Raw genomic sequence first — 27,559 nt, forward strand, 5'->3', positions numbered from 1 at the left:
TCTGAAAAAAGAGAAAGGGAGACAGAGAGAGATTGATTATTTTCTTTTCCTTGTCACAGCTGAGGAGAAAATATCCTGGTCTGTTATCCTACTAAGCAACTGAATGGTGTTTATAAATGCTTCAATTCAGAAGTTAGTTGCAGACCACAGCCAGGCATGGTGGTGCACATCTGTAATCCCAGCAACTCGGCAGGCCAAGGCAGGAGGATCGCAAGTTTGATGTCAGCCTCAGCAACAGCCAAGCCATAAGCAACTTAGTAAGACTTTGTCTCAAAAATAAAAAATAAAAAGAGCTGGGGATATAGCTCAACGCTGAAGTGTCCGTGGGTTAAAAATCCCTGGTACACTGCCCACCCCAGCCCCCCGCACCCACAAAAGTTGCAGACCACAAGAATAAGGGTCCAGTCATATATTCTTAAGAGCTAAATTAGGGAGGAACTTGTTACCTTGTTTTTATTATTCATGAATATGTGGTGATTCACTTTTCCAAACTGAAGTCCAACACAAAGTGCACACTGAAGTCCATCTTCTGGTAAATTATCAAGATGCACAAACTGGCTATAAATTTTATCTGTATTTGCCTGTATTTTTTAAGAGATGGCATAGAAAAATTCAAAGCTGTAGCTTCAAACTGTGAAACACAGATTAGTAGTAATTTAAAATTACAATGGCCATATGATGTCTTCTCAAGAGTAAGAAAATGACTGTAGATAAAGAAAGTAAGATCCACATGACATATCTTATCCCTTCAGTACAGGTATCTTAATATTGCTACTAAGGTCTTCTTTAATTCCTAAAAGACGAACCAATAAAACAATGTTTCTAACAAACGCGTCAACATGGGTATGTAAATGCAAAACTCACCTCTGGGTCATCTTCTTTAATCAAGGTTGTAAACAGGGCTTCCTAAAAAGTCAAAAAGATAAAGGCTGAAGAAATAAGCTCTTTCTCATTCATGTAGTTAGTCAAGATTTATAATATAAAACTCTACACAAATTTGCATTATCCATTATTTCATCAAATGAGCAATAAAACTTTGATTCCTTCCAAAAATATTTCCCTCCTTTTGAAAAAGTTATTGAAGTCTCACCCCATACAACTTCATTTTCCTTATTTCTCTAAATTAATTAAAGATCAGTAAGTGCCATTTAGGGAAGACATTCAAATTCACAAATAAGGAACTAATTATGACTTAATATGAACAAAAGAAAGAGAATTTAATATTAAAAGAAACTAACAGGAGCTGGAGTGCTAGCTCAGTGATAGAGCACTTGCCTTGTACATGGAGGCACTGAGTTTTATCCCCAGCACCACCTTAAAAAAATAAATAAAATAAAGGTATTGTGTCCATCTACAACTAAAAAATTTAAGAAAAAAAAAAAAAAAAGAAAGAAAAAAGGAAAGCTAACAAAGCAAAGAAAAAGATGAGGAATAACAGATACAGGGAAATACAAAGCTGCATAGTGTAGAAATGTACAGTGAACTATTGCTACTGAAATATAAAAAGGCCAAAGTGACATGAGAATGTCAAAGCTGGCAAAGAATAACTAATGAAAAGATTTATGTGCAGGAAAAGAACTTTATCTTATGAGACTATGGTTCTCTTTTTTTCTTTGACACAAGTGACATATATAAAACACTCTCTCTAATTTACAAGTGTTTTGCATTTCCACCTTCCTCTAGACATAGTAATATGTCACTATAGGTCACATAGAAACATTGAAGGGTTTTTACTGAATTTGAATAGATATGAACTTTGTCATTTTTGTGGTTTTGTGAAGAACGAACTTGATGAGACATAGCTGAAGGCATAAAGTACAAGGGAATATAACTTTGCTGGTCCAATAAAAGTTTTTAAGAGAAGTAACTGTAGACAGAATGAAGAAAGGGAAACAAATTTTGTAGTTAAAGAGAGAAAACTTCATGAAGGCTCACATGTAAGGAATCAGGAAAAAAAAAAAAAAAAGAAATCAGAGAAAAAGAATTAGGAAAACTTCCAAAATTCCTGTAAGATATGAGCAGCGAGGAGATGCCTGTTTCAGATAATTTTAAATTTTTTTCTAACCCAACAAACTATGTATAGGATTCCCTCAATAGTGGATTAAGTGATTATTGGGAAGACAAAAAGTTTTCTTAGCGCCTAGGAAAAAGACATGCACCAAAGAAGAAAACAGGATAACATAACAGACTATAAAAATCTGATAAAAAATTAATATTTAATAAAAATGATGGTGTAAATCTATGATTTACCTCATCTTTTATATTCACGTTTTCAGGAGCCATACTTATGGAGAGTTGATTTCCATCCATGGATATTGGGAAGCAGGTATAAAACTTTACCATAGAATCTGCAGATTTTCTACTTATTTCTATATATGCCTTTAAAAATAAAAATTACAAGTAAAAAAAAGTCTTATTTTTTCTTGAAAAGAAAATACTTTAGTCAAATGACTTAAACAATTTAATAAATATTTTTAAGATCAAAAATGCAGACCTCAAAATCGTGATGCACACAGTTAACTAAGACTACTAAGAAATAATAAATGACTTAACTTGTAAGGCAATACTACAAATATAAACAAAAAACATTCTAGTAACTGACATTAAGGTAATAAATTATTCACTGCATTTTTAGTACAATAGTATCTAACATGTAGATATTACATTTTGAGTAAATACATGTATAACGACTATCAAGTTATTTTTTGTTTTTTTCATAGGTATAAAATTTTAGCTCTATGTATTTTTGTCTTAATTTTCAAGCCTAGGTAAGTTGAAATTGATTCTTCTATACATTTGCTAATATATACTGTGGTAAAAATCTTCTATGTATTTGTATACAGCTATAAATATTTCACAAATTATTTCTGTCATTTGCCCAAGTATTCATTATACTTTTAATATGCTAAATAGCATATTGTGGATGTGAAGCTTCTGTTTCTCACTTTATACAAATGTTTTTTTTTTAATTTCAAGTATCCATTTTCCTTTATGTTAATTTTAATATCATCATTAACTAAAAAAAGATATATAAATTTTAAAACTGAATGCCATTATGGGTGGTGTGATGAAATCTCCAGTCATCCCACTTCTTGCTTGGGACCTGAAAGATCCCTTTGTCTAGCATATCCATGCTGTATACACATACTACTTGCCCATTAGTCATCTTAATAGCCATCTCTGTTACTGTTAAGTGTAGCTCTTGTTTAAGTAACATTAATTTTACTAAATAACGGCCTCAAAGCATAAGAGTATGATGTTAACAACTTGTGCCAAAGAGGAGCTGTAAAGTGCTTCAAGTAAAAAGGTAAAAAGTTTATACATAATAAAGAAAAAAAAAATACATGCTGAGATTGCTAAGATCTATGATAAAGACAAATCTTTTATCTGTGAAATTGTGAAGAAGGAAAAAGAAATCTGTGCTAGTTTTGCTGTTGCATCTGAAAATCAAATCAGCAAAAATTATGGCCACTGTGCATGTTAAGTACTTAGTTAAGATGGAAAAGGCATTATATCTGTATATGTATGTATTGGAAAAAATATAGTATATACAAAGTTCAGTCCTATCTGCAGTTTCAGGCATCCCTATAGTCATCAAATGTAATTCTCCTATATAAGCAGTAGTGTGGAGGCAGGATGGACTACTGTACTGAATCTGATATTTTTTTATGTAATAGCTAAAAGTACTAAATCTCCAAGTATTTAATACTTCTACTCTAATCAAAACTGGGTAGTTAATAACCTAGGTATTTTTGTGTTTAGATTTTATACTTATATACAATATATAATATACATGTATTTATACTTTAATGAATTATGTAAAGTTATCAGTAATAAATTTTAATTGTTTCTGGGCTGGGGTTGTGGTTCAATGGTAGAACGCTTGCCTAAAACGTGTGAGGCACTGGGCTCGATCCTCAGCACCACATTAAAATTAATTAATTAAAAAATTAAGTTATTAAAAAATTTTAACTATTTCTAAAAATGCAAATTTCCCCTATTTCAATACTGTCACATATAAAACCTTAATATTAAAAAATGCATTTCCTTTTATTCTCATCATCTTTAAACTTACAAATAATCTACTTTTCTTTTAATAAAATGTAACTGTCACAACATAAAATTCACCCATTTAAAAGTGTACAATGCATAGTTTTTAATGCATTTACAGAATTGTGAAACACTCAAATAACCTATTTTTGACATATTTTGAAACTACATAACTTACTTGTATTCACTCTTCTCTCATTTTCTTAAGAACACTGGCCTCAAAGACCTTTCATGATCTCCAACACACCTTTCTATGATAAGAACACTGCTGTTTACCAATCTAATGGCATGATTTCCAATGTTCAAACTTTTCCTGAAATCTTACCTCCTATAAAATACCTTCCACCAGTTGTTTATTATTAACCAAAAAATCTTACTGTGCTGTTTTAAAATTACAAAAACAATAAATACTGAAAGTTTGTAGCATACAGATAAACTTTTTTGGGGGTACTCAACCAGGGGTCTTAACCACTGAGCAACATCCCCAGGCCTTTATTAAAATTTGGAGGCAGGTTCTCGCTAAATTGCTGAGGAAGCTTTGAACTTGCAGTATTCCTGCCTCAGTCTCCCAAGTGGCTGGGATTTACAGGCATGTGCCACTGTGCCCAGCAAACTTATTTATTCTAAGTAGAGCTAACATTATTAGTTTATGTCTGAAAACAGTGACTGCTCATTTGAGTTATCACTGATGAAAGAATAGAATAAGACATACTAGTAGAAGAGTCATCTATAAAATTTTGTTATTAAACAGCTTTTTATTAAACATTAAAGATATTAAACATTTTCTAGTAAAATACAATCTCGAGCAAATCTTTGACATATTAGTTAGCCATTCCCTCTTATCATTAAAACTATGCCTTATTAGGACAGTATTAAAAATAAATCTGTTTTATATTTTAAAACTCTCTTAGCTTAATGTAAGCATTACTTTGCAATGTTGCTTTTAAATAGTTTCATGAATTTAATGTTTCTCAAAATTAGCGTGTAAACTATCACTAATATTAACAACTCTTACCTTTTTATGAGATGATAAAATCAAAATATCCTTTAAACCACCAAATGGTTTTGTCAAGTTATTAATTTCTTCTATAGAATAGCCTTTATTAGGCAAATTAGAAATAAGTACCACGCACATTTCTTCTGATTCCTTCAAAAGAAATTAAGAAATTAGTATTAAAATTTTTTAACTTTTTTTTATATTTAAATTTATACTTCACATCATTATGTTAGTACTTAAATTGTGTTTACTTCTGAGAAAAGTCTGACCAATTCAGGAGGCTGGAATAAACTTCAAATAAAAAACAACCTTTCCCCTTACATTTGCAAATTTACATTCTTCAAATATACAGAGTAACTATAGTCAAACAACCTGTCACCTAGTCCTGATCTGTGGGTTGTTTTCCCCCTGCCATTCGGTGTTTTAAAACAAGCTTACTTACAACTTCTTTTTTTTTCATGTACTATTGCCATTTCCTATACCTTGTGACACAACATCCTCAATCTCCAAATTAGTGTGTATCTTTTTATCTTCCCAAGTAAGATAATTATTTTTAGGCAACATAAAAAAAGCTTACCCAATTCATTAAGATCCTTACCCAACAACCTAATCCACACTTTGAGGAAGTACTTTCTTTTCTACTGTTACCTATCTTGATCCATTTTATTTTCTAAGATAACTGTTTCATCAATACTATTTTTCTTTTTGTGAATATTGGGAAAATTTCTAAGGATAAGCTATATAGTAAGCTTGGCAGTTTTTCACTTTTGTTTAAAAAAAAGGTAGAAACTTATAATTTTCATAAACCCTCTGAGAGTGATTTACTGGCACATCATATGTGTAATTCCAGTGCCTCAGGAGACTGAGGCAAGAGGATCTTGAGTTCAAAAATCAGCCTCAGCAACTTGTCCAATCCCTGAGCAACTTAGCAACACTCTAACTAAAATATAAAAAGGGCTGGGGGTGTGGCTTAGTGGTTATGCACCCCTGGCTGGGTTCAACACCCCATACCAAAAAAATGGTTCCTTTTAAAAGTCCTTTAAGGGATTCCTAAAATACTTAGTGACTTCTTAAAGAATGAATTAATGGATTTGTTACAGCAAAATAAACTTGTGCTTATTAGCACCTGAGTGACCTTAAAATCTAAACAAATAAAATATGGATTAATGATACTTTAATATTCTTAATGATAAATATAACTACAAGAAAATAATCAAAGCGAACTTTATGATCTTCAAATAAACTGGAAAACTCCACCTGCCCCTCCAAAAGTCCCCACAACATCAAACAACCTCGTGTGTTCTAAAAAATATAATATTAGCATATCTCCTAGGAAGAAAAAAGATACCATGAAATTCTGAGTTCTAATTTGATGAACTGTTATTTACCCCAAACCCCATTTTAGCTATTCTCAGGGAAAAGTGATCTTTTCAAATATGTACACATTTTTTGGTAATCTATCCCTAAGATCTACTCTGTAACTCAAGGTTTTTGAACTGAAACCATATTTAAGGAGTCACAAATGACTGAATTTTCCACAACACAAATACTGTAAATTTTTTTTACGTGGCTCTACAAAAAAAACAAAACAACTGTTTTGTCAAAATTTGAGCTTTAAAGAAATAAAATATAAAAACTGACCTTGTTAACTGCTTCATTTTCTGTGGCTTCCAAAGCAGCTTCTTAATACCAAAATAATAATAAAAATTATTTTTTTTAAATTCATGTAGATATATTTATTAAAATCTCACTTTACAATGGATTGAACAGAAGCTATATGCACATATTTACAATTGACAAAAGACTAGAAAATTAGTAGGTAATAACTACAAAAGAGACACTAGCTTTTAGATAATATATTTTTTTCCTTGTAAGAGCAAAATTTCGGAATAATCTTGTGTACGACAGTGGTATTTAAAAATACATAGCTGTGTGTGTGTGCGTGCGCGCGCGCGCGCGCACACACACACACACACACACACACACGATACAAAACTTGGTACTGCTTTTCTTAAAATTTAAAAATTTTCCTCTATCCTTAACCGTAGGGGAACAAAATAAAATTCTATTGGCCTACCTGAAATAGTTTCTTTAGCACTGTTTTCAGCAGCTTTAGCTTCTGTACTGGTATTTACTTCAGAATTTGCTGCATGAAATAGTCTGTTTTAGTAGTCTACAAAAACACTTATCTAATTAAACTAGTAAATGTAAACAATAACAAATTATTTTGTCATTTCAAGTCTCTTTCACTGTCCTGGTTCAAATCAAACTCAACCTAACACATTTCTTTCTGAAAACAAAATAATCCCTTTGAGGATTTTTAAGGGAAATTTCAAAATACATCCTGAATACACAATAAAAGGATCTAAAAAAAATAAAATATAGAATGATAATACTTCAAGCTTACCTGGTACAGTTACAGGTTTGTTTAAATCTTTATTTTTTATATTCCCAGCCTTTCTGGCTTCTAAAGACTTCTTTCCAGTAGATTTTCCTTTTAAAACAATCCAACTGTTATTCTACAGGTCTGTTCAATCATTTTAGCATGCTTCATACTAATGTATTAGTAAATGAATTGTTCAACTTTATTGTAAAAGCAGTTCTTTCCATATATTCATTATTTCCATTTATTTTCAATATCTGTTTACCAATAGTAAAAGTAAATTTAAGTTGAGATACAATTTTTAAAAAATATTTTTTAGTTGTAGTTGGACACAATACCTTTATTTTATTTATTTATTTTTATGAGGTGCTGGGGATCAAAGCCAGAGCCTTGCACGTGCTAGGTGAGCACTATACTGCTGAGCCACAACCCCAGCCCAAGATACAATGTTTTGTTGATGGCCTTAAATAAATTTAACCTTCATGTAGTAGAAACACATAATCACAGAAGCAAAACATGTTTTAGAATTTCTGCAAAGGTTCTTTGATACTAGTCTAAGAAAAGATACCACCACTAAGAAGATCATGCTAAGTTTCAAAAAGCTACATTTATTTAAAATAACGTACTTAGAGAGAAAATGTACTATTTCTTTACAGAGAAATTCATTCTACTAACATGGAAAGAACTAATCTTTTAAAGTAACAAACATCAAAAAAATTATATAAGCTAGGAAAGGTAATGTGAAGCAAAAATTCTGGAAAAAAAAAAAAAAAGAACAAGGCAAAGACTAAACTATTTATAGGAGAGAATGACAGAGTAGCCTTATTATATGATTATAAATCTGTCAAACTATACAATCTATAAAACTACATATATAGTTAAATATAATCAATACAATCTCTAAAGCTATATATACAGATGTGTGCATGTGTGAATAAATAAAATATAGATAATGTGAGTTATATCACTGCACAAAAATGTATCTTTAATGGCAGTTTACTGTCCAAGATAAAAGTACCAACAAATAAAAGTCCTATATAGATCATAGCAATATCTATTTTCAAGATGTTATTAAATACTAAAAATTATTTGTGAATTTAAAATTTGTTTCTGATATTGTATTTGTATGCTTTAAGGAAGAATTAAAAGTAAACGTAATAAAACCTCTTTTAGTCTTACCTGTTTTGATAGCTTTAACTTTAGCAGCTACTGTTACCACAGATTTTACAGAACCCGCTGATTTCCCTAAATAACAAAAGCTAAGGTCAAAACCGGTTTACTTAACTAGTATCAACAATCTCCAAAGAACGAACTTCACAGAGAAAGAATATACGCACAACCGCACAGATGATTTTCTAAAATCCAGCTATGATAATTTATTCAGGGGGAAAAGAAATCACTGACATAAGAATTCATTCTCCTACTAGGATATGTGTAAATGGTATTAAGGTGAGTTAAATGAATCTCTAAATGTATGGATCAACTAGAAGCTAAATTATTAATTCTAAGGACATAAAAACAATTCCAAATCCCACGCTTTCAATGGTTCCAAAACCAGTTATACACAGAACCTCCCAGATCCAAGCTTCCCTTGCTGTCAGTTGACCAAAAAATTCAAGAACATCTCAAAGTCACATAAAGACTTTTTCTGACTCATTCCTAATGTGTTCTAGCTGTCCAAGACTATTTAACTGCTTTTTGCCTACACACGGATTACTGTTGCTTACTTTCTGTGATGATGCTATTTATAAAGATTGTGATCATCAAAGTTGCAGTAAAGATCACTAAAAAGGGGCTAGGGTTGTGGTGGAGTGGTAGAGCACTTGCCTAGCATGTGGGAGGCGCTCGGTTTGATTCTCAGCACTACATATAAATAAATAAAGAACCATTAACAACTAAACAATATTAAAAAGAAAAAAGAAAAAAAAAAAAAAGTCACCAAGAAGCCAAAAACCTCACCATTCTGAAATTTAGCTTTGAATTTTAGAATCTATAACAACTCAGCAAGAAAATGCCATAAATCTAAGTTGAATTCCAAGTTAAATTAAGAAGATGTGGCCAGGCACAGTGGCACATGCCTATAATTCCAGTAGCACAGGAGGCTGAGACAGGAGGATCAAGAGTTCAAAGCCAGCCTCAGCAACAGTGAGGTACTAAGCAACTCAGTGAGACCCTGACTCTACATAAAATACAAAATAGGGTTGGGGATGTGGCTCAGTTGTCAAGCGCCCCTGAATTTAATTCCTGGTGCCCGACCACTGCCATAGCAAAAAAAAAAAAAAATAGATGTGGTGGCATTAATGATTTCTGCATACGTTTCCTCACATATAAACAAAGGTGTTTGGAGATTGTCACAACTATCTAACAGTAACCTTGTAAGAATACAACCATACTTTTGAAAAATTAAATCAATCTCTCTCTCTCTCTCTCTCTCACACACACACACACACACACACACACACACACACACACACACACATATACACCCTGGGACAGGCAGAGAGAATTGAGGGGGGTGGAGAAAGACAGACACACAGAGAGAGGGAGAGAGGGAGGGAATAACTGACATCTATAAAATCCAATAGTAATAGTGTACAAATCCACCTTTTATATTCAAGGACAGACCATAATCGTTGTTCTAAAACAGCAACATGAAAGGTATCTTTCAATTTTGCTTTCAGAGTTTCATATACCCAAAGATTGAAAGTATTAAATGGAAAAATTCTGAAATTAAACAATTTATAAGTAACTTTGTGTCATTCTGAGTCCTGCTTCATTCTGCCTGAGATGTGAATGTGCTATTTATCCAGCATATCAACAATGTATACCTGGTCCATTAGTTACTCAGTAGCAGTCTCTGATATCACACTATTACTTGAGCATTTGTGTTTATTTAACTACTTAATTATGGCCCCAAAGCTCAAGAGTAGTGATGCTGGGCTGGGTTGTGGCTCAGTGGTAATACGTTCACCTCACATGTGTGAGGCATTGGGTTCAATCCTCAGCACCACATAAAAAACAAATAACTACATTGTCTCCATCCTACAACTGAAAAAAAAAAAAAAAAAAAGTGTTGTGATGCTGACAATTCACACATGCCAAAGAAGCTGTAAAGTGCTTCTTACTTTAGGTGAAAGTACAATTGGTAAAATATTTTTAGAGATCATATTCCCTTAACTTTTTATTATTTTATTATCATTGCTAATTTTTACTGTGCCTAGCGTATAAAATAAACTTTATCACAGATATTTATGTGTCAGAAACACAGTATATGTGTGGTTTGGTACTATCTGCAGTATCAGGTATCTACTGTGGGTTGTGGAACACATCCCTGTGGGTACAGGAACTACTGCACCAATTCCTTACAATCTGTCACACAACTAGTCAATTCTTAGTAATTTGTAAATTTTTTTAACACTTATTATTTTTTTAGTTGTAGGTGGACACAATATCTTTATTTTATTTTTAGGTGGTGCTGAAAATCGAACCCAGTGCCCACATGTGCCAGGCGAGCACTCTCCCACTGAGCAACAACCCCAGCACCCAGTAATCCGTAAATTTTACTACACTGAAGTAACTTTGCCCCAGTAAGCCTATCATGCATTTCTTTTACTATCCCTATTATTATCACAAGTCAATTCACTTTCCTATTTCCATTTGTACATCAAAATTTGAGAAGGAAAAAAAAAAAAAAATTTGAGAAGGAAAAAAAAAAAAAAAAAGCCAGCATCTATTTCCAACATCCTTTGCCCTAGTAATAATTCCTCAAGAAATACAAAGATGACTCTTGGGATGTTTCTAGCAGCTTTATCTCCCAGCCTACCAAATCTCTACCAGTGACTTCCATACCCTTCCTATCAAAGTAATAATGAACTGCTGATAAATAAATGCAGTCTTAAAACAAGTTTCCTTGCAATATAAGACCCCCTCAGATGACTGCTTCTAAGAAACTGCTACATGAAAATTCTGGGTCTGCCACTAACGGTGGTATTTCCCAGTAAAAAGCTACTTCTTTTCCTGTTTAATACTGTAGGGAAGACAATTTAATCCACTGCTCTTATCCACTTAAAGATGACCCTGAATTAACCTGCATTTAGTAGAAATGGGAGGGAAAGGAAAAGGAAGCATTATGCCAGAGTAAAGAAAATAATAATAATTACTTTAAAACCTACTAGTTTTATAAAAACTGCAAAGAGATCATGTTTGCTTTCTGGACTATTGTATAAAACAAAGTGAGAGACAACATCAATGAAAGAAAAGGAAGAAAATATCTGTGATGTTCATTATAAGAAATACTTTCTCCAGTTTAATTATCTTACTTTGATAATTACTATAAGGAAAGAATATTATGCACTAAATCTCTCGTTTCTCAGAATTGCAGGATGACTGTATATTTTGAGGATTAATATACATACAATAAGACTGTATCACATGAAATCCAAGACTACTGCTACACATTCTTAATTTAAAGTAAGCTAATGTGTCTAGATCTTAACTGTAAACACACCTGGAGGACTGAGTGTGGCTCAGTGGTAGAGCACTTGCTAGCATGAGAAAGGACACTGTTTCAATCTCCCCCCTCCCAAAAAATTACCTGTAGATTTGTTTACTTTGACTGAAGATGTCTTGGTTTGTCCAGTTTTGGCTAAAATAACAAGAAAAATATTTCAATAACACATTATAATAACATCATTTGGGTTAAGGTAAGAGCTAACCTGGCCATAATTTTGATTATGTGTATGGCAAGAAACATCCCAAGATGTTCTTGAGGAATTATTACTAGGGCAAATTCTTTTTTTTTTATTTATTTTTTATTTTTTTTAAACTCTCTCTTTATTTATTTTAGTTTTTTTCGGCAGACACAACATCTTTGTTTGTATGTGGTGCTGAGGATCGAACCTGGGCCGCACGCATGGCAGGCGGACGTGCTACCCTTGAGCCACATCCCCAGCCCTAGGGCAAATTCTTAAAGATGAACTTGATCTGTCAAAAGGTACACACTAAATTTTTAACAATTAATATTAAAAGAGCCCTCCAGCGTGGCTGTACCAATTAATATTCCCATCAAATATGAGAGTGGGGCTTCTACATTTCCACTCAAACATAACAACTTATGTTTGAGTAACTTAACCATAAGCTTAACTCAGTGACAAAAGTTATGAAATCTTTCCAATGTGACATCAACACTGGTATGATTTAATTTTTGTTAATTATGAGAAAAGTTGAATCAATTTTCACGTTTAAATATCATCCTTATTTTTTACATCCCTACATCATCTTACCTACTTATTCTATTTGCCAAATTTGTCTTTAAGTTGTTGACATTTTCCTCATTTACTAGTCCCCTTTAAATATTAAGAAATTGGTCTATATCACACAGGTAACAATTTTTAAAATGCAATTATACAAAATGTTTATGTAAAAGTATTTTTTATGTAATCAAATGTTTTCCTATTTGGAATGAATTTCTTCATTTTGGAATTTAAAAAATACGTTGTCCACATTTAAAAATATCTTTACCAGGCTATGTGACACATTAAATTTCTGATCCAATGGTTATTTTGATATAAATACTTAACTTTTCTGGGGGGGAATACCGGTAATTGGACTCAAGGGCACTTGACCACTGAGTCACACCCCCAGCCCTATTTGTATTTCATTTAGAGACAGCCTCTGCTGAGGCTGCCTTTGAACTCCTGATCCTCCTGCCTCAACCTCCTAAGCTGCTGGGATTACAGTCATGCGCCGCTGTGTAAGACTTAACATTTAAATGATGGAAAAATAAAATTAAATATGTTCCCTTACCCAGCAAGTAAAGGATACAAAGACTTATTAACACAAATTATTAATACCAAGTGATTTAATGTATAAATTATTACTAGAAGAGAGCTGCAAACTTCTAACAAAGTAGGAAAGTCAGGGAAGGTACTGAAGAAACTGAGACAGGCCATAAAGAATGAATTAAAATTGGCCTTAACCCTACCCCACAAAAGGAAGTCTTCACTGACCTTTTGTATAGAATTATTTTATTTTTAAATCCAGTGCCTTACACATGCTAAGGAATACAGTCACAGCCCCTTCACTGATTTTTTTTACCTTTAGCACCTTGCCTGGTACTTGTTAAGTAGGTACTAAGTAAAGCTCACTGAGAGTCAGACAACAATTACATGAATGGTCAGCATAAGTAAAGAACTGAGAGATGAATGAGCACAGCATGCCTAGAATATAAATTGTTCTGAGAGGCTGAAACATAGCTGAGTTTTGAGGTAGAAAAAGGAAGATGAAGCCTTCAAAGGGCAAAGGGTAATTTATGTAAAGATGAAGAATTTGGACTTTATTCTATACTAGATTTTAAAAAGGTTAAAAGGTAGGCACAGTGGTGCATACCTACAATCCCAGAGACTTGGGAGGCTGAGCAGGAGGATCTCAAGTTGGAGGTCAGGCTCAGCAACTTAGAAAGACCCTGTCTCAAAATAAAAAATAAAAAGGTCTGGGGATGCAGCTCAGTGGTAGAGCTCCCCTGGGTTCAATCCATGGTAATTGTTTTAAATGAGACGAGTACATCTGAGGGTATGGAGAAGGTTTAAATATGTATAAGAGATGTAACTGGTCCTTAAAGACATGGAAAGGAGAGAATCAACTAGGAAAAAAAGCATAGCATGAAAAGTGGAACAAACTTTTAGGGAAACTATTAAGATAAATGAAGAACAGTGATCAAGAGAGATTAAGAACAAGCTCTGTAATCATTTATTATTTTTATAATTATATATTTTTTGTATGTGTGTGGTGCTGGGAATCAAACACAGGGCCTTGCACATGCTAGGCAAGCACTCTACCACTGAGTTATATTCCCAGCCCCTATAATTACATTTAAAATAAAGTAATTTTCATCTGGGAATTCATTTTGATAGCAGTACTTTTATGCAGGCGAAACACTTTGAAATCATACAGTTTGAGTCCTAATTCTTCATGTGGTCTTCAGTAAGTCAAATAACTTCTCTGAATCTGTTTACTTATTTAAAAATGAGAAAAGATTACATAAAGTAACTAACATAAATACATTAAGTGCCCAGTGTAAATAACATAACTCAAATAGATGCTCAAAATTTGACTTACCCCTGTTTTCCCTTTTTGGGAACAGATTGTTAGTAGAACCTTTTGCTTAAAAAAAAAATCACTATTATTTACACACTATATTCTAAAGGTAAATGAATTAATCACCTTTACCCTGGTTCTATTTTTTTCTTTTGGTCACAGCACTTCTCACTTTCTAAAACACATATTATTTAATGTTTTTATTTCTTTCATATTAGTATTGGGTGAGAATTTAAAAGTCTCCCTTTATGATCAAATTTATGTTTTTGCCTCTTCCCCACAGCTTCAATCTTTTTGATGTGCTTATAATCAAACTATCTTTAATTGACTTTTCATATCACTCTTCAATCTGACATATCTAATCTCAAAAAAGATATTGTATACCATTCTTTCACCTAACACTTCTTTATAGGTTCCTCTCTTTCTATATTTACATTAGAAAATAGGAAGTGCTTAGTATTTAACTTGAAGCATTTTTCTTCACAGTAATTATTTTTATTATATTAGAAAAATTTAACATTTATACTTTACACTTAGAAAATTTCCTACATATCTGCATTTCACATTCAATGCCATATGACTAGCTATTAAAAATATTCAGGAGATATTCTAAAATAGCTGAATTCTGGCTAAATTGAAATCTAACATCACGTTTCCCCCAAGCTAAAATAAATAAATAAAACTGTGGCTATGTTTTTCTGTAATAACCAATATTACCACTCGTTTTTTTTTTTTTTTTTTGTAGTTGTCGACGGACAGCATGCCCCTATTTTATTTGTTTATTCTTATGTGGTGCTAAGGGTTAAACCCAGTGCCTCACACATGCTACTAAGCAAGCGCCTTGCTGCTGAACTACAGGCAAACCCAATATTATCATTCTTGGAGCAAAATTCATCCAACCCAAAACTTTAAAATTATTATATTCCTTTAATATTTATATCTTACTAAAAAAATTCCACACAACAAAATTCAAACTTTACCTTCATATGCCATTCTAATTAACCTTTTCATATCAAGTCCCAATTACCCCAAGTGAATCCAACTGTTTCCTCAATAGAACTTTTCAATCTCTCCATTTATCAATCTATGTAAGAATCCTAAACAACTAGTAGATGGCTCCATATTTTCTATGGCAATTTTACCCAGGGTCTGTACCAACTTTTACCAATTTTAGAGTAAAAATGGAGTGTACTTTAGCCAAGCTTAGGAAACAGAGGATTAAAAAAAACTGAAAATAAATGTATCACGGATTTAAAAAAAAAAAATAGTACATACCCCAAATTTTATCTGACCCAAATCATCTTCTAGAAATTACTCTCATGCAACACATTTTGGGAAATGTTATTAACTGGGTCAAATAAAAAACTCCCCAGCATGACTCCTAAAGGCCTTCTACAGAGTACTTCCTCAGTTTTACTGCCTTTGTTATGCCATCTCCCTGCAAAAGGTAATCTTGTTTCTATGTAATACTTGTTTTTTTTTAATATTTATTTTTCAGGTGTAGTTGGACACAATACCTTAATTTATTTATTTTTATGTGGTGCTGAGGATCGAACCCAAAGCCGTGATAGGTGAGCACTCTACTGCTGAACTATAACCCCAGCCCTCTATGTAATACTTGTAATATATACATCATCTAATTTAAAATCTTAGTCAAAATGACTGCCACAGTACCTCCATTAATGTCCAATGCTTCATTACTTTATCCAACTAAACATTATTAGAGAAAGGAGATAATTTTACACAATCCAATTTTCCAGTCACTTGGTTAATAATTTTAGTACCTCAAATCTTATCTTATTCTGAAAAGAAATCCAAAACTCACTATATACCTTCCATCCCCAAACAGAACATACAAAAAACAATTTAATTCTCTGATTATATTTCATGTCTGCTTTATTTTAGTTTTCTCTCTGTCATTCACTATTAATCTATTTATCCTTACTAGTCTCAAGAGGGTATATTTTGGCAGCAATTTTTTTCTAGTCCTAACTGGATTGAGGGAAAAAGATAACAATTTTTTAAAACTATGCAAAATTCATTTAGCTAGATTCATAAAAAAGACATGAAGTACCTTCCTGAGTGTAAAGAAACAACTTTTAGCACCCGAATGCAATAATATCTATTTACTTAGTCTTTTGTTATTGTTGTTGTTATTTACTTTTTGGCTCTCAGCTAACTTTAAAAACCAAAGGGAAACAGGTAAGCAATCTTACCAAACCTTTCTTTACGCTTTATCTTGTGGTTTATTGGGAAAGGTTGGAGCGAAGTATTATTAAAACTAACCTAAATATGTAAAAATACAGCTACAGCTATTAAATATGGAACTATAATAGGTCGTTTATATACATTATCTCATAGAGTCCTTATCTTTATTCCAGATATTCTGTATTACAGAGCACTAAATATTAAATGCTTACTTAATACAATTAAAGAATGCAATTTAAAGTATAATAATGATTTTCAAGCATCATCTTGTAAAAACATTCAAGTGAAATGACAAAACACCCTCATTTGGATGAATATTAAGGTTAACAACTTACCAGAAGTTGAAGTAACAGTTTCAACAGTTTTTGAAGCATCTGCATCTTTCCTATTTAAAAGAACAAAAAAATTAGCAACCAACTTAGAAGTTCTATAAAATTTTAAAAATGCAGCATTCAAAACTGAAAAAGGTAAACATCATTCCACTGGAACAATGTCCCATTTAAATTATAGTTATGGTGATTTAAAATACAGTTTTAAAATTTAAATTTTTCAATTCATATACACATTAATTCTCACATATGAAATCACAGAATCACTTACTTTAAAGCAGATGCAGCTAATTTCTTTGAGTCTGAAGTTTTCTTCTTCATTTCTTTGTTCTATAAACGAAAAATATTTTGAACAAAAATTTTAGCTTTCTCCCAATTATAAAAATTAATTTAGAAAATGCACAAAAGCAAAAGGAATTCAAAAAGAAAAATAAAAACCACTGAAAATCTTCCTACTATGAAGTATAAATGCTTATTTACCCTTTTTTCTACAGATAGAATAAAAATATTTCCTTCAATTTGTGATCATACAGCAGAATTTTATATTTTCTCATCACTCACATACATTTTTCTAATCATTATCTTTCAAAAACATGATTTCTCATAGTGTTGTGACATTTCAGATGTCTAACTGCCAGCACTCCAATTCAATCAGTGTAAATTACTTAGCTTTGATTAATACAATTGACTCAGAAGGATCTCTGCTTCTGTCCTTGCCTTTTCATCTACTCACACCCTATTGACAACATAAAGTCAGATTAAATTTGCCATTCCTAGCCCCGAAAACTTTCCCACACTCAGAGCTGTAATCTCTCCATTTCTGTGTGGTATACATTCTAAAAATCCCCAGTGGATAACTGAAACTACAGAGAGTATTAAACCCTATATATACTGTATTTTTTCCTTTACATACATACCTACCTGTGACAGTTTAACTTTCAAATTAGGCACAACAACAGATTAACTACTACTACTAATAAAATAGAACAATTATAAAAACATACGACAATAAAAATTTATGCAAATATGGTCTCTTGAAATATCTTATTGATTACACTTTTACCTTTTCACTTAAAAAGAAGCACTTTACAGTTTCTCTTTGGCATATACAAATTTCCAGCATCAACATCCTTGCACTTTAGGACTATAATTAAGTAAAATAAGGGTTATTTAAACACAAGCACTGTAACACCTCCACATTTAGTGTGAAAACAGACCACTAAGTGACTAATGGGAAGTTACACAGCATGGATATGCTAGACAAGGGGCTCATTAATGTTTCTGGCAAAGACAAAGCACAACAGCTGGAAATTTCGTCACACTACTCACAATGGCACACAACTTATAAACCCAATAGCCTGTAAAGGTTTCCTCCAAATGTTTCACTACTCAAACCACCATTTATCTTCCACCCTCAACCTCAAGCATCCTTCTTCTCTTCAAACAAGCTAGTGTGGAACTAAGTGTTTTACAACTAAGTGCTGTTCCTTCTCTGTGAGACATGGCTTGATCCCCAACCCTCTTAAGGTACTTCTTCAAATACCTCCTTTTCAATGATACCTCCCTCAATTACCTTATTGAAAAATTCCAGTTTCTTGTTCCCAGTAAGAATACTTCTACTCCCCTTTCCTGATGGTTTTTCACTATCACCCTTGTTGCCAATAGACATGATACGTATGTCTATTGGCAACAAGGGTGGTCTATTCTCTCTATATTGATGGTCTATTCTCTCTATATCTCTTAAACTCTGTGATACCAGGGACTTTATTATATTCCACATTCTATTCAAGTGCCTAAAAATCATGCAGGGCAATTTGTGAACATTCAGTAAAATCTGCTAAATTGAGATGATTTTCATAATAGTTCTCATGTAATTTTACATTTTCTGTTCTTCTGGGGAATTTCTGCAATTTCCTCTCTGTACTATAAAGGACTGTATTCCAAATGTCTCCATCACCTCAATGATTCAGAAGATATTAAATCTCCTATTTTTATTTTGTTACTTTCAATTTTAAAAGAAACTCCAAACTACTAATTTCCTCTGTATAAGTTTTAAAAATTTTAGCTCTCACATCTTGCTACATTCCAATTTTGGAGTGGAGTGGGGATACTGGGGATTTAACCCAGGGGCACTTTATCACTGAGCTCGATCCCCAGTGCATTTTTTTTTTTTTTTTGAGATAGGGATTGATCCAGGGGTGTTTAGCTACTGAACCACATCTCCAGCCCCTCTTTTAATACTTTATTTAAAGATAGCCCTTGATGAGTTGCTTAGGGTCTTGCTAAGTTGCTGAAGGTGGCTTTGAAGTCATGATCCTCTTGCCTCAGCCTCCTGCACCAGGAATTACAGGTGCATGCCACCGCACCTAGCACAAATTTTTGATGATATAGTTTGGCATAAAATTATCTTTTTTTAATTTATGCTATATTAATTTATCAAAGTGATTATTTTGACTGTACATTTTATATAATTCTCCATTTCTTAAGTTCTTTGTTTTATATTACTTCCTAAAAAAATACGTAAATGAATTAACTTTCTAAGCCCATATATGTCTGAAAATATTATCTTAAGTTATATTAGAATTTCACTTGCAATAGATATACTGAATTGCAATAAATCACAGTCTTTTCCCGTACAACCCTGATAACGTGTTGCTCTACTCCTGAAGGCTGGATTACTTCTTGTATTTTACTGTGTCTACCTAGATCACGGTAGGTCACCCCTCTCCTTCATAACCAAGAAATATTAAAATCTTCACAGCCATTTAAGTGATGTCCTCTTTCTGAAGTTTCAATTCTGTGTAGATTAGGTTTTTTAGATTTACCTACCAAGCCTTTCCTCTTACATCAGTTTCAGCTCTTTAACCTTTTCTTATATATAAGGTATAAGGATAGGACTACGTCTGTTTTGTTCACCACTGTATAACTTCTGCAGATTCTACACTGTCAAACTCATAATAGATGCTTAAGAAAGTTTTTTATTTAAAATGGAATCAACCCTGATCTGAATTCTAATCACATTTTTTGCTTTTATCACCTTGCTAACTCACTAGATTTTCCATAATGCTCAAATGCTTACTTTCTCCCCAAATTATTTTTCATTTCCATGCAATCTTTCTGGCTCTTAGTTGACTGTTCTAGGTTTAGATATAATATCATACATGTTGCTAAAAAATATCAAACTGAAATTTCTGAAGTATTGCTTATTTGTACAGGGTGAGCCACAACAATAGTTCATAGCTCTAAGGGTTTTGTTTTGGGGCAATTTGATCACACTTTTTTTCTAGAGTAAGGGCTCCTGTCCCTTTAAAAATTTTTTTGTGAGTATATGCCTGAAGTTATTTCTCTGGGGGCGGGGGTGGAGGGGTTCTCTGAATACTTGTTTTCAGGTTATGAGTAACAGTAATAAAGGGACTAGTTCAGAAGGAAGAATCACTGTTTAGGAAAGAGATTTATGCTGGCTTATTATTAAAGATAAGTAACTGAGTTTCCATCAGTTATGCGAATCCATATTAATATAAATATATTAGAAATTTTTACCTATTCTAAAAATTTCTTTATTGACTCTGAAAAGCAGCAAAATGGGGAAAACTTATGTAAAACACAGCCAGAGTCAGAGGCAGTCCTAACATCAATTTGGGCAGGTCAATTAAGTTTCATCTTGGTTCTAACTACTCATGCCAAAAATCATGATCTGGACCATGAAAACAACAGCACAGTCCTTTTTTTTCTCTAATTTGGGTTTCCAGTTTATTTTTGGCTTGCTTTGGCAGGAAAACTCAATGTCTTCCACTTACTGTGTTAACAGGCCAAAAAGACTGTCCACATACTTCCCGTCTGAAGAAGGCACAACCAGAGTTCTGTTGGAGTTCCCCTCCAGTCAATGCCTAGGAATGCTGTTCTATCACAACAGAGGGAGTCATGAGTTAGCCGTCTAAGCCTCCTTAAATTCAGCATCATCCAAACCATATTTAAAGAAGAACATCAATATTTTTGACAGGTGGATGACATGTTGTCCAGCCTCTGGTGTTGACAGTTTCCCCTATGCATTTCTAGAAAAATCATGATAGCAAATATGTCTGGACTCTTGGGCTTAAGTCATTACCTTAACAAATCTTACCAAAAAAATTGTCTAAAAGGATTTTAATCTGTTTGAAACACTCTAATTCATTAAATGTATTCTTATCTGTTTTCCTAAACATTAAAGAATAAATAAGACTGGCTTCCCCACTTCTCCAAATCTAATGACCAGCTAAGTCTTGCTTAATAATCATTGGTTTAAATTACTTTACTTTCCTATTTTCAAGATTACTAATCTACAAAAAATAATACCATTATACAAGATGAATTGACTAGATGAATTTTCTAACTGGACTTCAGCACGCTCTTGACTCCTCTCCACTTTGGTCAAACTGCTAGGCTTTCTTTGCTTTCAAGTCACTTGCTGAATTTCAATTCATTCTCCAAACCAATTCCAGATGCATCATCCTAATTAATCCCTTCCATTATGTTCAAACCTTTGAATAAGATTTACCTGTCAATAGGATAAAGCTTAAGTTCTGAAATTATGCATTCTATCCTTGCTTCTCCTTAACCTCCTCCCCAACTTAAATGGCCATGTGTGGTAGTTCTAGGAAATTAAATAAATGTTTCTGGGTAACTCATTCTTTCAAACCCATTTATTTCCTCCTTTCTGATTAGAATATAGAAATGATGCCAGAAGATATAGCAACCATCTTACAACTGAAGATGAAAGCTACATGCTAAAGATGGTAGAGAAGAAAGATGGGTTAGGTTCCTCAAGATATTATGGAAGCTGCTGCACCAGCTCTGGATAAACTACATAAAGATTTCCTAGTAAAACATAAAGGTAATTCTTATTTAATAAACTGATGGTAAGGTTTCTGTTAAATGAAACTGAACAAAATCCTAAATGATATAATCAGCAATACTCAGGGTCACCATATACTTCATTATCCAAACCAAGACAACAAGAATGGACAGCAAGCACATAGCAGGGAAAACTAGGATGATGCATTACCCGACTAGTGGCTACTGAAAAATAAATAAAAAGTAAAGCCCCTTTCTCTTAGAGAAATATATTTTATATAAATATATGTATTTTTATAAACTTAACGCCCCTTAAGTATACAGAACTGTTTATAAAAAATTATAAAACTGGCTAATGGACAGAAAATGAAATTTAAATTAATGGAGAGATAAACCATGCTTTTAAAGAGAAAGACTCGGTGAATTTGTATTTATACAAATTCAGTATAGTATCAATTAAATCTCAGGGAGACTTTTCAGAGAATCTAAACTGATTCTAAAACCAACATCAGTAAATGTTCAAGATAAACCAAAATAAATTTAAATAATATCTAAAAATAGAACTCTACATACGATAGCTTATACCTTTTAATCTCAGCTACAGGGGAGGTTGAAGCAAAAGGATCAAAAGTTTGAGGCCAGCCTCTCCAACTTAGCAAGACCCTGTCTCCAAATTAAAAAAAAAAAAAAAAAAGGTAAAAGGGCTTGAGTTGTAGCTCAGTGATAAAGCACCCATGGGCTTAATCCCCAATACCAGGGGTGGGAGGAATTCTTGTCAGAAAGATAAGGAAATATTATAAAGTTACATAATAATTACTATAATAATTTATACCACATAGTAACACCATAAAAATGATTAGATTCATGTAACAGAATAATCTAAAACAGACCTATGTATATAAAGAAATTTAAAGAGGTAAAATCAATAAGGATAATTAAATCAATAAGGATAGAGTAGGTATGAGTAGCAATGGGTTAATTGCTACCCATTTTGTATATAATACCAAGCCTAACCCCACATTATACCATGAAAAATAGATTAAGAAAATAAAGGAAGTGTATCGTTCTGGCACTGATATAGTGAAGGTATTCCAAAACATGATAAAAGGGGAAAAAAACAAAAGCCACAGAGGAAAATACCAGTCCAGTTGAACACATGGAAATTAAAAACTTATATATATATATATATATGTAAGTATGTGTATACACTCATACACAGATACTTATATAACACAAAATTAGTATCTAGGATAATAAACATTTTCAAATGAATTTTTGGGGGTGTGGGGGGATACCAGGGATTGAACCTAGAGGCATTTAAACACTAAGCCACATCCCCAGCCCCTTTCTATTTTTTATTCAGAGACAGGATCTCGCTAAGTTGCTGAGGCTTGTTTTGAACTTATAATCCTCTTGCCTCAGCCTCCTTAGCCCCTGGGATCATAGGCAAGTGCCACCACACCAGCTCAAATGAATTTTTAACTGATAAGAACCCACTGGGAGAAAGAAACCAACAACTCACTAAAATACCTAGTAAAAAATAGCTAATAATTATATAAAAATACGAAAGTTCACTATATGCAAATTAAAATTAGATGCCATGGGGACAGAGGGTATTGGGGATTGAACTCAGGATATTCAACCACTGAGCCACATCCCCAGCTATTTTGTACTTTATTTAGAGACACTGAGTTGCTTAGTATTTTGCTGTTGCTGAGGCTGGTTTTGAACCCACGATCTCCTGTCTCAGCCTCCCAAGACACCGGGATTACAGACATGCACCACCGTGACCAGCTTAGATACCATTTTTGATATACTGAATTGTTAAAACTAAAGAAATTAAAATATTGCTAATTTAGAAATACCAGTCCTCACACAAATTACAAGGTTATATGTTACTGCAACTACTTTGCAGGCAATCCAATACTATGTATTACTGTACATCCTATAACACAAAAGGATGATCTGTGAGAGACATATAACAAGACAACTAAAGTCTTATTTATAATGGTGAAAGACCTAGAAATAACATAAACATCAACCAATAAGGAACCTTAAAATAATTGTAAAATACAAAGTAATGCCTCACAGAAAGCAAAAATGAGAAAAACGCCTCATACATTAATACGGATAGACTATTATTGGGAAATGTTTGATATAGAACCTTGCTGTATTCTACAGCAAATAGAAAAATAAAAGAGCACACACAAAGCAATACTATTGAAGATTTTAAAATAATTCTATTGATATTTTCTTTCAACTAAGCACAGAAAACAGTCTAAGCAAGACTAAACTCATAAAAATTAACACTTCTAAGGAAATAAGGATCCCAAAAGAACATATCATCTCTGATTTTGTTTATATAAAAATATAAAACAGACAAAACTCAACCATGGCTTCAGAAAGGAAGTGAGGAAATACCTGTGGGCAGCAGGGAGGGTTGAGGAGCAGCAGCTAAGGATGTTATCAATGTTCTGTTTTGTGATATAGGTGGCAGTTCACAGACACTTGCTAGTTTTGTTTTACATATGGTTAAGTATATGTAAAGTATGATCCTAGTCTGTTGCTTGTTATTTAAACCACTGTGGTGCTATATATGTGTATGCATAAAGAGTTTTTAAAATTTCAGTGTATCTGAATTTATACACATAATCTGTTGGGCTAACATTTACATTTCATAAAGTTTTTGCATGTATGCCACACTTAAACAAAAGGTTAAAATAATCAACAACAACAAAACATCTAGTACCAAAATTCAATTTACCTGAGCTTTTTTCTTTCCTGGAACACTTATTTTCACACTTTTTCCTTTTATCACAAGAGGTGATGTTTCAGTATACTTCATGACTGCAGTAATTGCTTCTTTAAATTCCATTTCCAAGTAAGCCTAAAATGAAATTTATTTCTTTTTCAGTAAAAAAAAAAAAAAGGGGGGGGGGGTACCTTTTAAAAGCCCCTGTGTTTTAAAATGGACTTATTACTTCCTTATGGAACAGAAAACTATGAAATTAGTTTAAGGCCCAGTTGCTTTTGCCTCTCTTTGTTTCACTTGATCATTTGATCTTAAGCATGTTTCACGCATGAAAAGGATATTTAACCTCATAGAATCTCTATACTGTTACCAAGACAGGAAGAGGGACCCAGAAGTCCATGGCAGGCTCATGTAACAAGAAGGAATAGCAAGGCAGGGTTAACTGAACAACAGGAGTAAAGCCAGGATCTTGTCTAGCTTGCTCAAACCTGAACATGTTTAAGGCTTCCTGCAGTAAAGATGACACTACCACTGTGTTCCCTTATCTTAACTCACACCTATGTTCTGCTTTAGTTTTAGGGTTCCTCATAGTTCTAAAACTTTATCAGATGAGCTATAGGAATATCCCCCACATGCAAAAAATACTTACCATACAAAGAAAATAATTTATTTTAGTATAACTCCACTGGTGTAAAATATGGCACACCATCTATTTTTGTAAAGTTTTGGGAACATGCTTGCTCATTTACATATTAACTACAGCTACTTTTATACCACAGTGACAGAGTAGTTAGAATGCTATGGCCAACCCACAAAAGCTTAAAGTTATTTGTTATCTGGCCCTTTACAGAAAAAGTATACCAAAAAATTGGGAACATGTTCATTCACATCCAAACACTTGCAACTCCCAGTGAACATATGCAGTATAACCAGGTGAGAGACCCAACAAAAATTTACAGAATCACTAAAACAACAACTCCATGAATTTTAAAACAGACTGAATGACTCACCTCCTTTCTATATGGAACGATCAGGACATCATTAACTTTTCCAAATGGCTGAAATATCTTCCTAATATCTTCTTCAGTACAGCCATCCTCTGGTAGTTCAGATAAAAGAAGAACTGAACCATAATGCAAAGACTGCTCTTTCCGAAGCTATTTTTTGGAGTGAAAGAAAATAAAGAAACCAAGTTAAGTGACAAAGAACAAAATAATAATTCCTTGTATAATATATTATCCTTTTAATCTTGGTCCGTTAATGGATCTGTTCTAAATGTTTATGAATTTTTTTTTTACATGGGCAAGGCAGGTGGAGGAAATACTGGGGATTATACTCAGGGGTACATTTAAATTCTTAAATGCTAAAAAAAAAAAAAAGGGGTAACAAATGATCTAGAGCTATTAAGAAAAATTTTCTATTTGAACCTACATGGCCCATCATAGAGTGAAGCTGAATTTCCCATGTTGTTAATTCTATGTTCTAATGATTAAAAATGTTATTGTATATGGGTATAATGTTTTTAAATATTCATTTGTTAGATATAATTTAAATATACTATAATAATCAAATTTATTATCCATATTAAAAATTATCTAAAATAAAAAAAGAACTTTCAAAAAAAATTCATTACTACCCCACAGAAGTCTTGAAACAAAATGAAAAGAACTTTATATACTGTCTTGTCAGACAAATTAAAAATGTTTCCCTCTTCAAAATTTTCCCCATACTTAATACTTCTTCCAAAGTCTCTTTGAAATTCTATAATTGCAAGTTGATTTTCTAAGTTTATCCTTTTAAATATAACCTTTTTGGGGCAAGAAATAGTTGGTGAAAATCTTCAATGTGCTGAGGTATGGTAGCACGTGCCTGTAATCCTAGCTACTCGAAAGGCTAAGGCAAGATCTCAAGTTCAAGGCCAGTTTCAGCAACTTAATAAGACCCAGTCTCAAAAAAATAAAAAGGGGAGGGGATGCAGCTCAGTGATAAAGCTCCCCTGAGTACAATCCCCAGTTATCTCCCCTGCCTGCCAGATCCATGCAAAAACAAAGTCTTCAGTGTATTTAGAAAAATTTGAGAGCACTATATACCTAAGCACTTGAAGACAACAATCTGTGAAGCCAGCCAAAAATTTTGCCAAGCCATCACAATATTTTTTGACGCATCAAATGCCAAATCTCTGACATTTCTAAGCTGTAAGATTTGAATTATTGGATTTTTATACTAAGAGTATATGAGAAACCAATGAAATGGAATCGTATCAAAATAATTAAACAAGTTATGAGTTCACATTTATTGGAAATGTAGAATAAGAAAATTTAGACAACTTTGTTTTCTCTTTGCCATAACAACATATATATGTACACTTTCTCTAATAAACAAAAGACTTACTGACCTTACGCTGGAGAGAGACAGCTTTACCAGACACCTGTTTACATTCTGGTAAGGTGTCATCTTCAAGATTCTTTGATTTACGAGCAGAATGTCCTCCTAAATTTGCATCACTCTTTGTAGAGCTTATAGATTTAACTGGTGGCTTTGTTCCACTGACAACTTTAGGTTTTTGTGCTGGGGAGTGTCCTGTATCAACGGCTTCAAGATGCTTCTGTTTGTTAAATTCTGCCCCATGTCCAGATCGTTGTACCACATCTTCTAATGCTTTTTTTCTATCTAGTAAGAAGAATGTAAGTACAACTTCAATTGGAAGGAATATAAAGAACCACTTCATGACATCATGAAAAAAAGACTAACATTTATCACACAGAGCTCAATAGGGAAGATAAACACACAAAAAAATGGTCTCAAGTTTTAAATGTGCACTCTGAAGGCTTTTATATGTAGTTCCTTTATTCCATGTGGCTCCAGGATTTCTTCACATGCTGAGAACTTCAAAGAATTTGTATTGTATTTACTGA

At 32.9% G+C, this 27,559-nt stretch overlaps 1 protein-coding gene across 5 annotated transcripts in view; it reads right to left on the bottom strand.

The window, feature by feature from the left end:
* Window positions 1-27,559, bottom strand: part of Znf638 (zinc finger protein 638) — a 57,812-nt gene that overhangs the window by 17,987 nt on the left and 12,266 nt on the right. For 4 of the 5 annotated variants that reach the window (XM_048804134.1, XM_015479536.2, XM_048804136.1 and 1 more), the window contains 14 exons: window positions 27,040-27,314; window positions 25,655-25,801; window positions 24,657-24,779; window positions 17,334-17,392; window positions 17,069-17,118; window positions 12,025-12,075; window positions 8,610-8,675; window positions 7,455-7,541; window positions 7,125-7,193; window positions 6,689-6,729; window positions 5,066-5,197; window positions 2,251-2,379; window positions 865-906; window positions 447-581 (listed from right to left, as the gene is read on the bottom strand). In XM_048804134.1, the coding sequence (XP_048660091.1) occupies window positions 447-581; window positions 865-906; window positions 2,251-2,379; window positions 5,066-5,197; window positions 6,689-6,729; window positions 7,125-7,193; window positions 7,455-7,541; window positions 8,610-8,675; window positions 12,025-12,075; window positions 17,069-17,118; window positions 17,334-17,392; window positions 24,657-24,779; window positions 25,655-25,801; window positions 27,040-27,314 (1,406 nt within the window). The remainder of the gene's footprint in view (window positions 1-446; window positions 582-864; window positions 907-2,250; window positions 2,380-5,065; window positions 5,198-6,688; window positions 6,730-7,124; window positions 7,194-7,454; window positions 7,542-8,609; window positions 8,676-12,024; window positions 12,076-17,068; window positions 17,119-17,333; window positions 17,393-24,656; window positions 24,780-25,654; window positions 25,802-27,039; window positions 27,315-27,559) is intronic. The other variant, XM_048804135.1, reaches the window with a different exon arrangement.

This window comes from Marmota marmota, unplaced genomic scaffold, assembly GCF_001458135.2.
Source record: "Marmota marmota marmota unplaced genomic scaffold, marMar, whole genome shotgun sequence".
In the NCBI taxonomy this organism is placed as follows: Eukaryota; Metazoa; Chordata; class Mammalia; order Rodentia; family Sciuridae; genus Marmota; species Marmota marmota.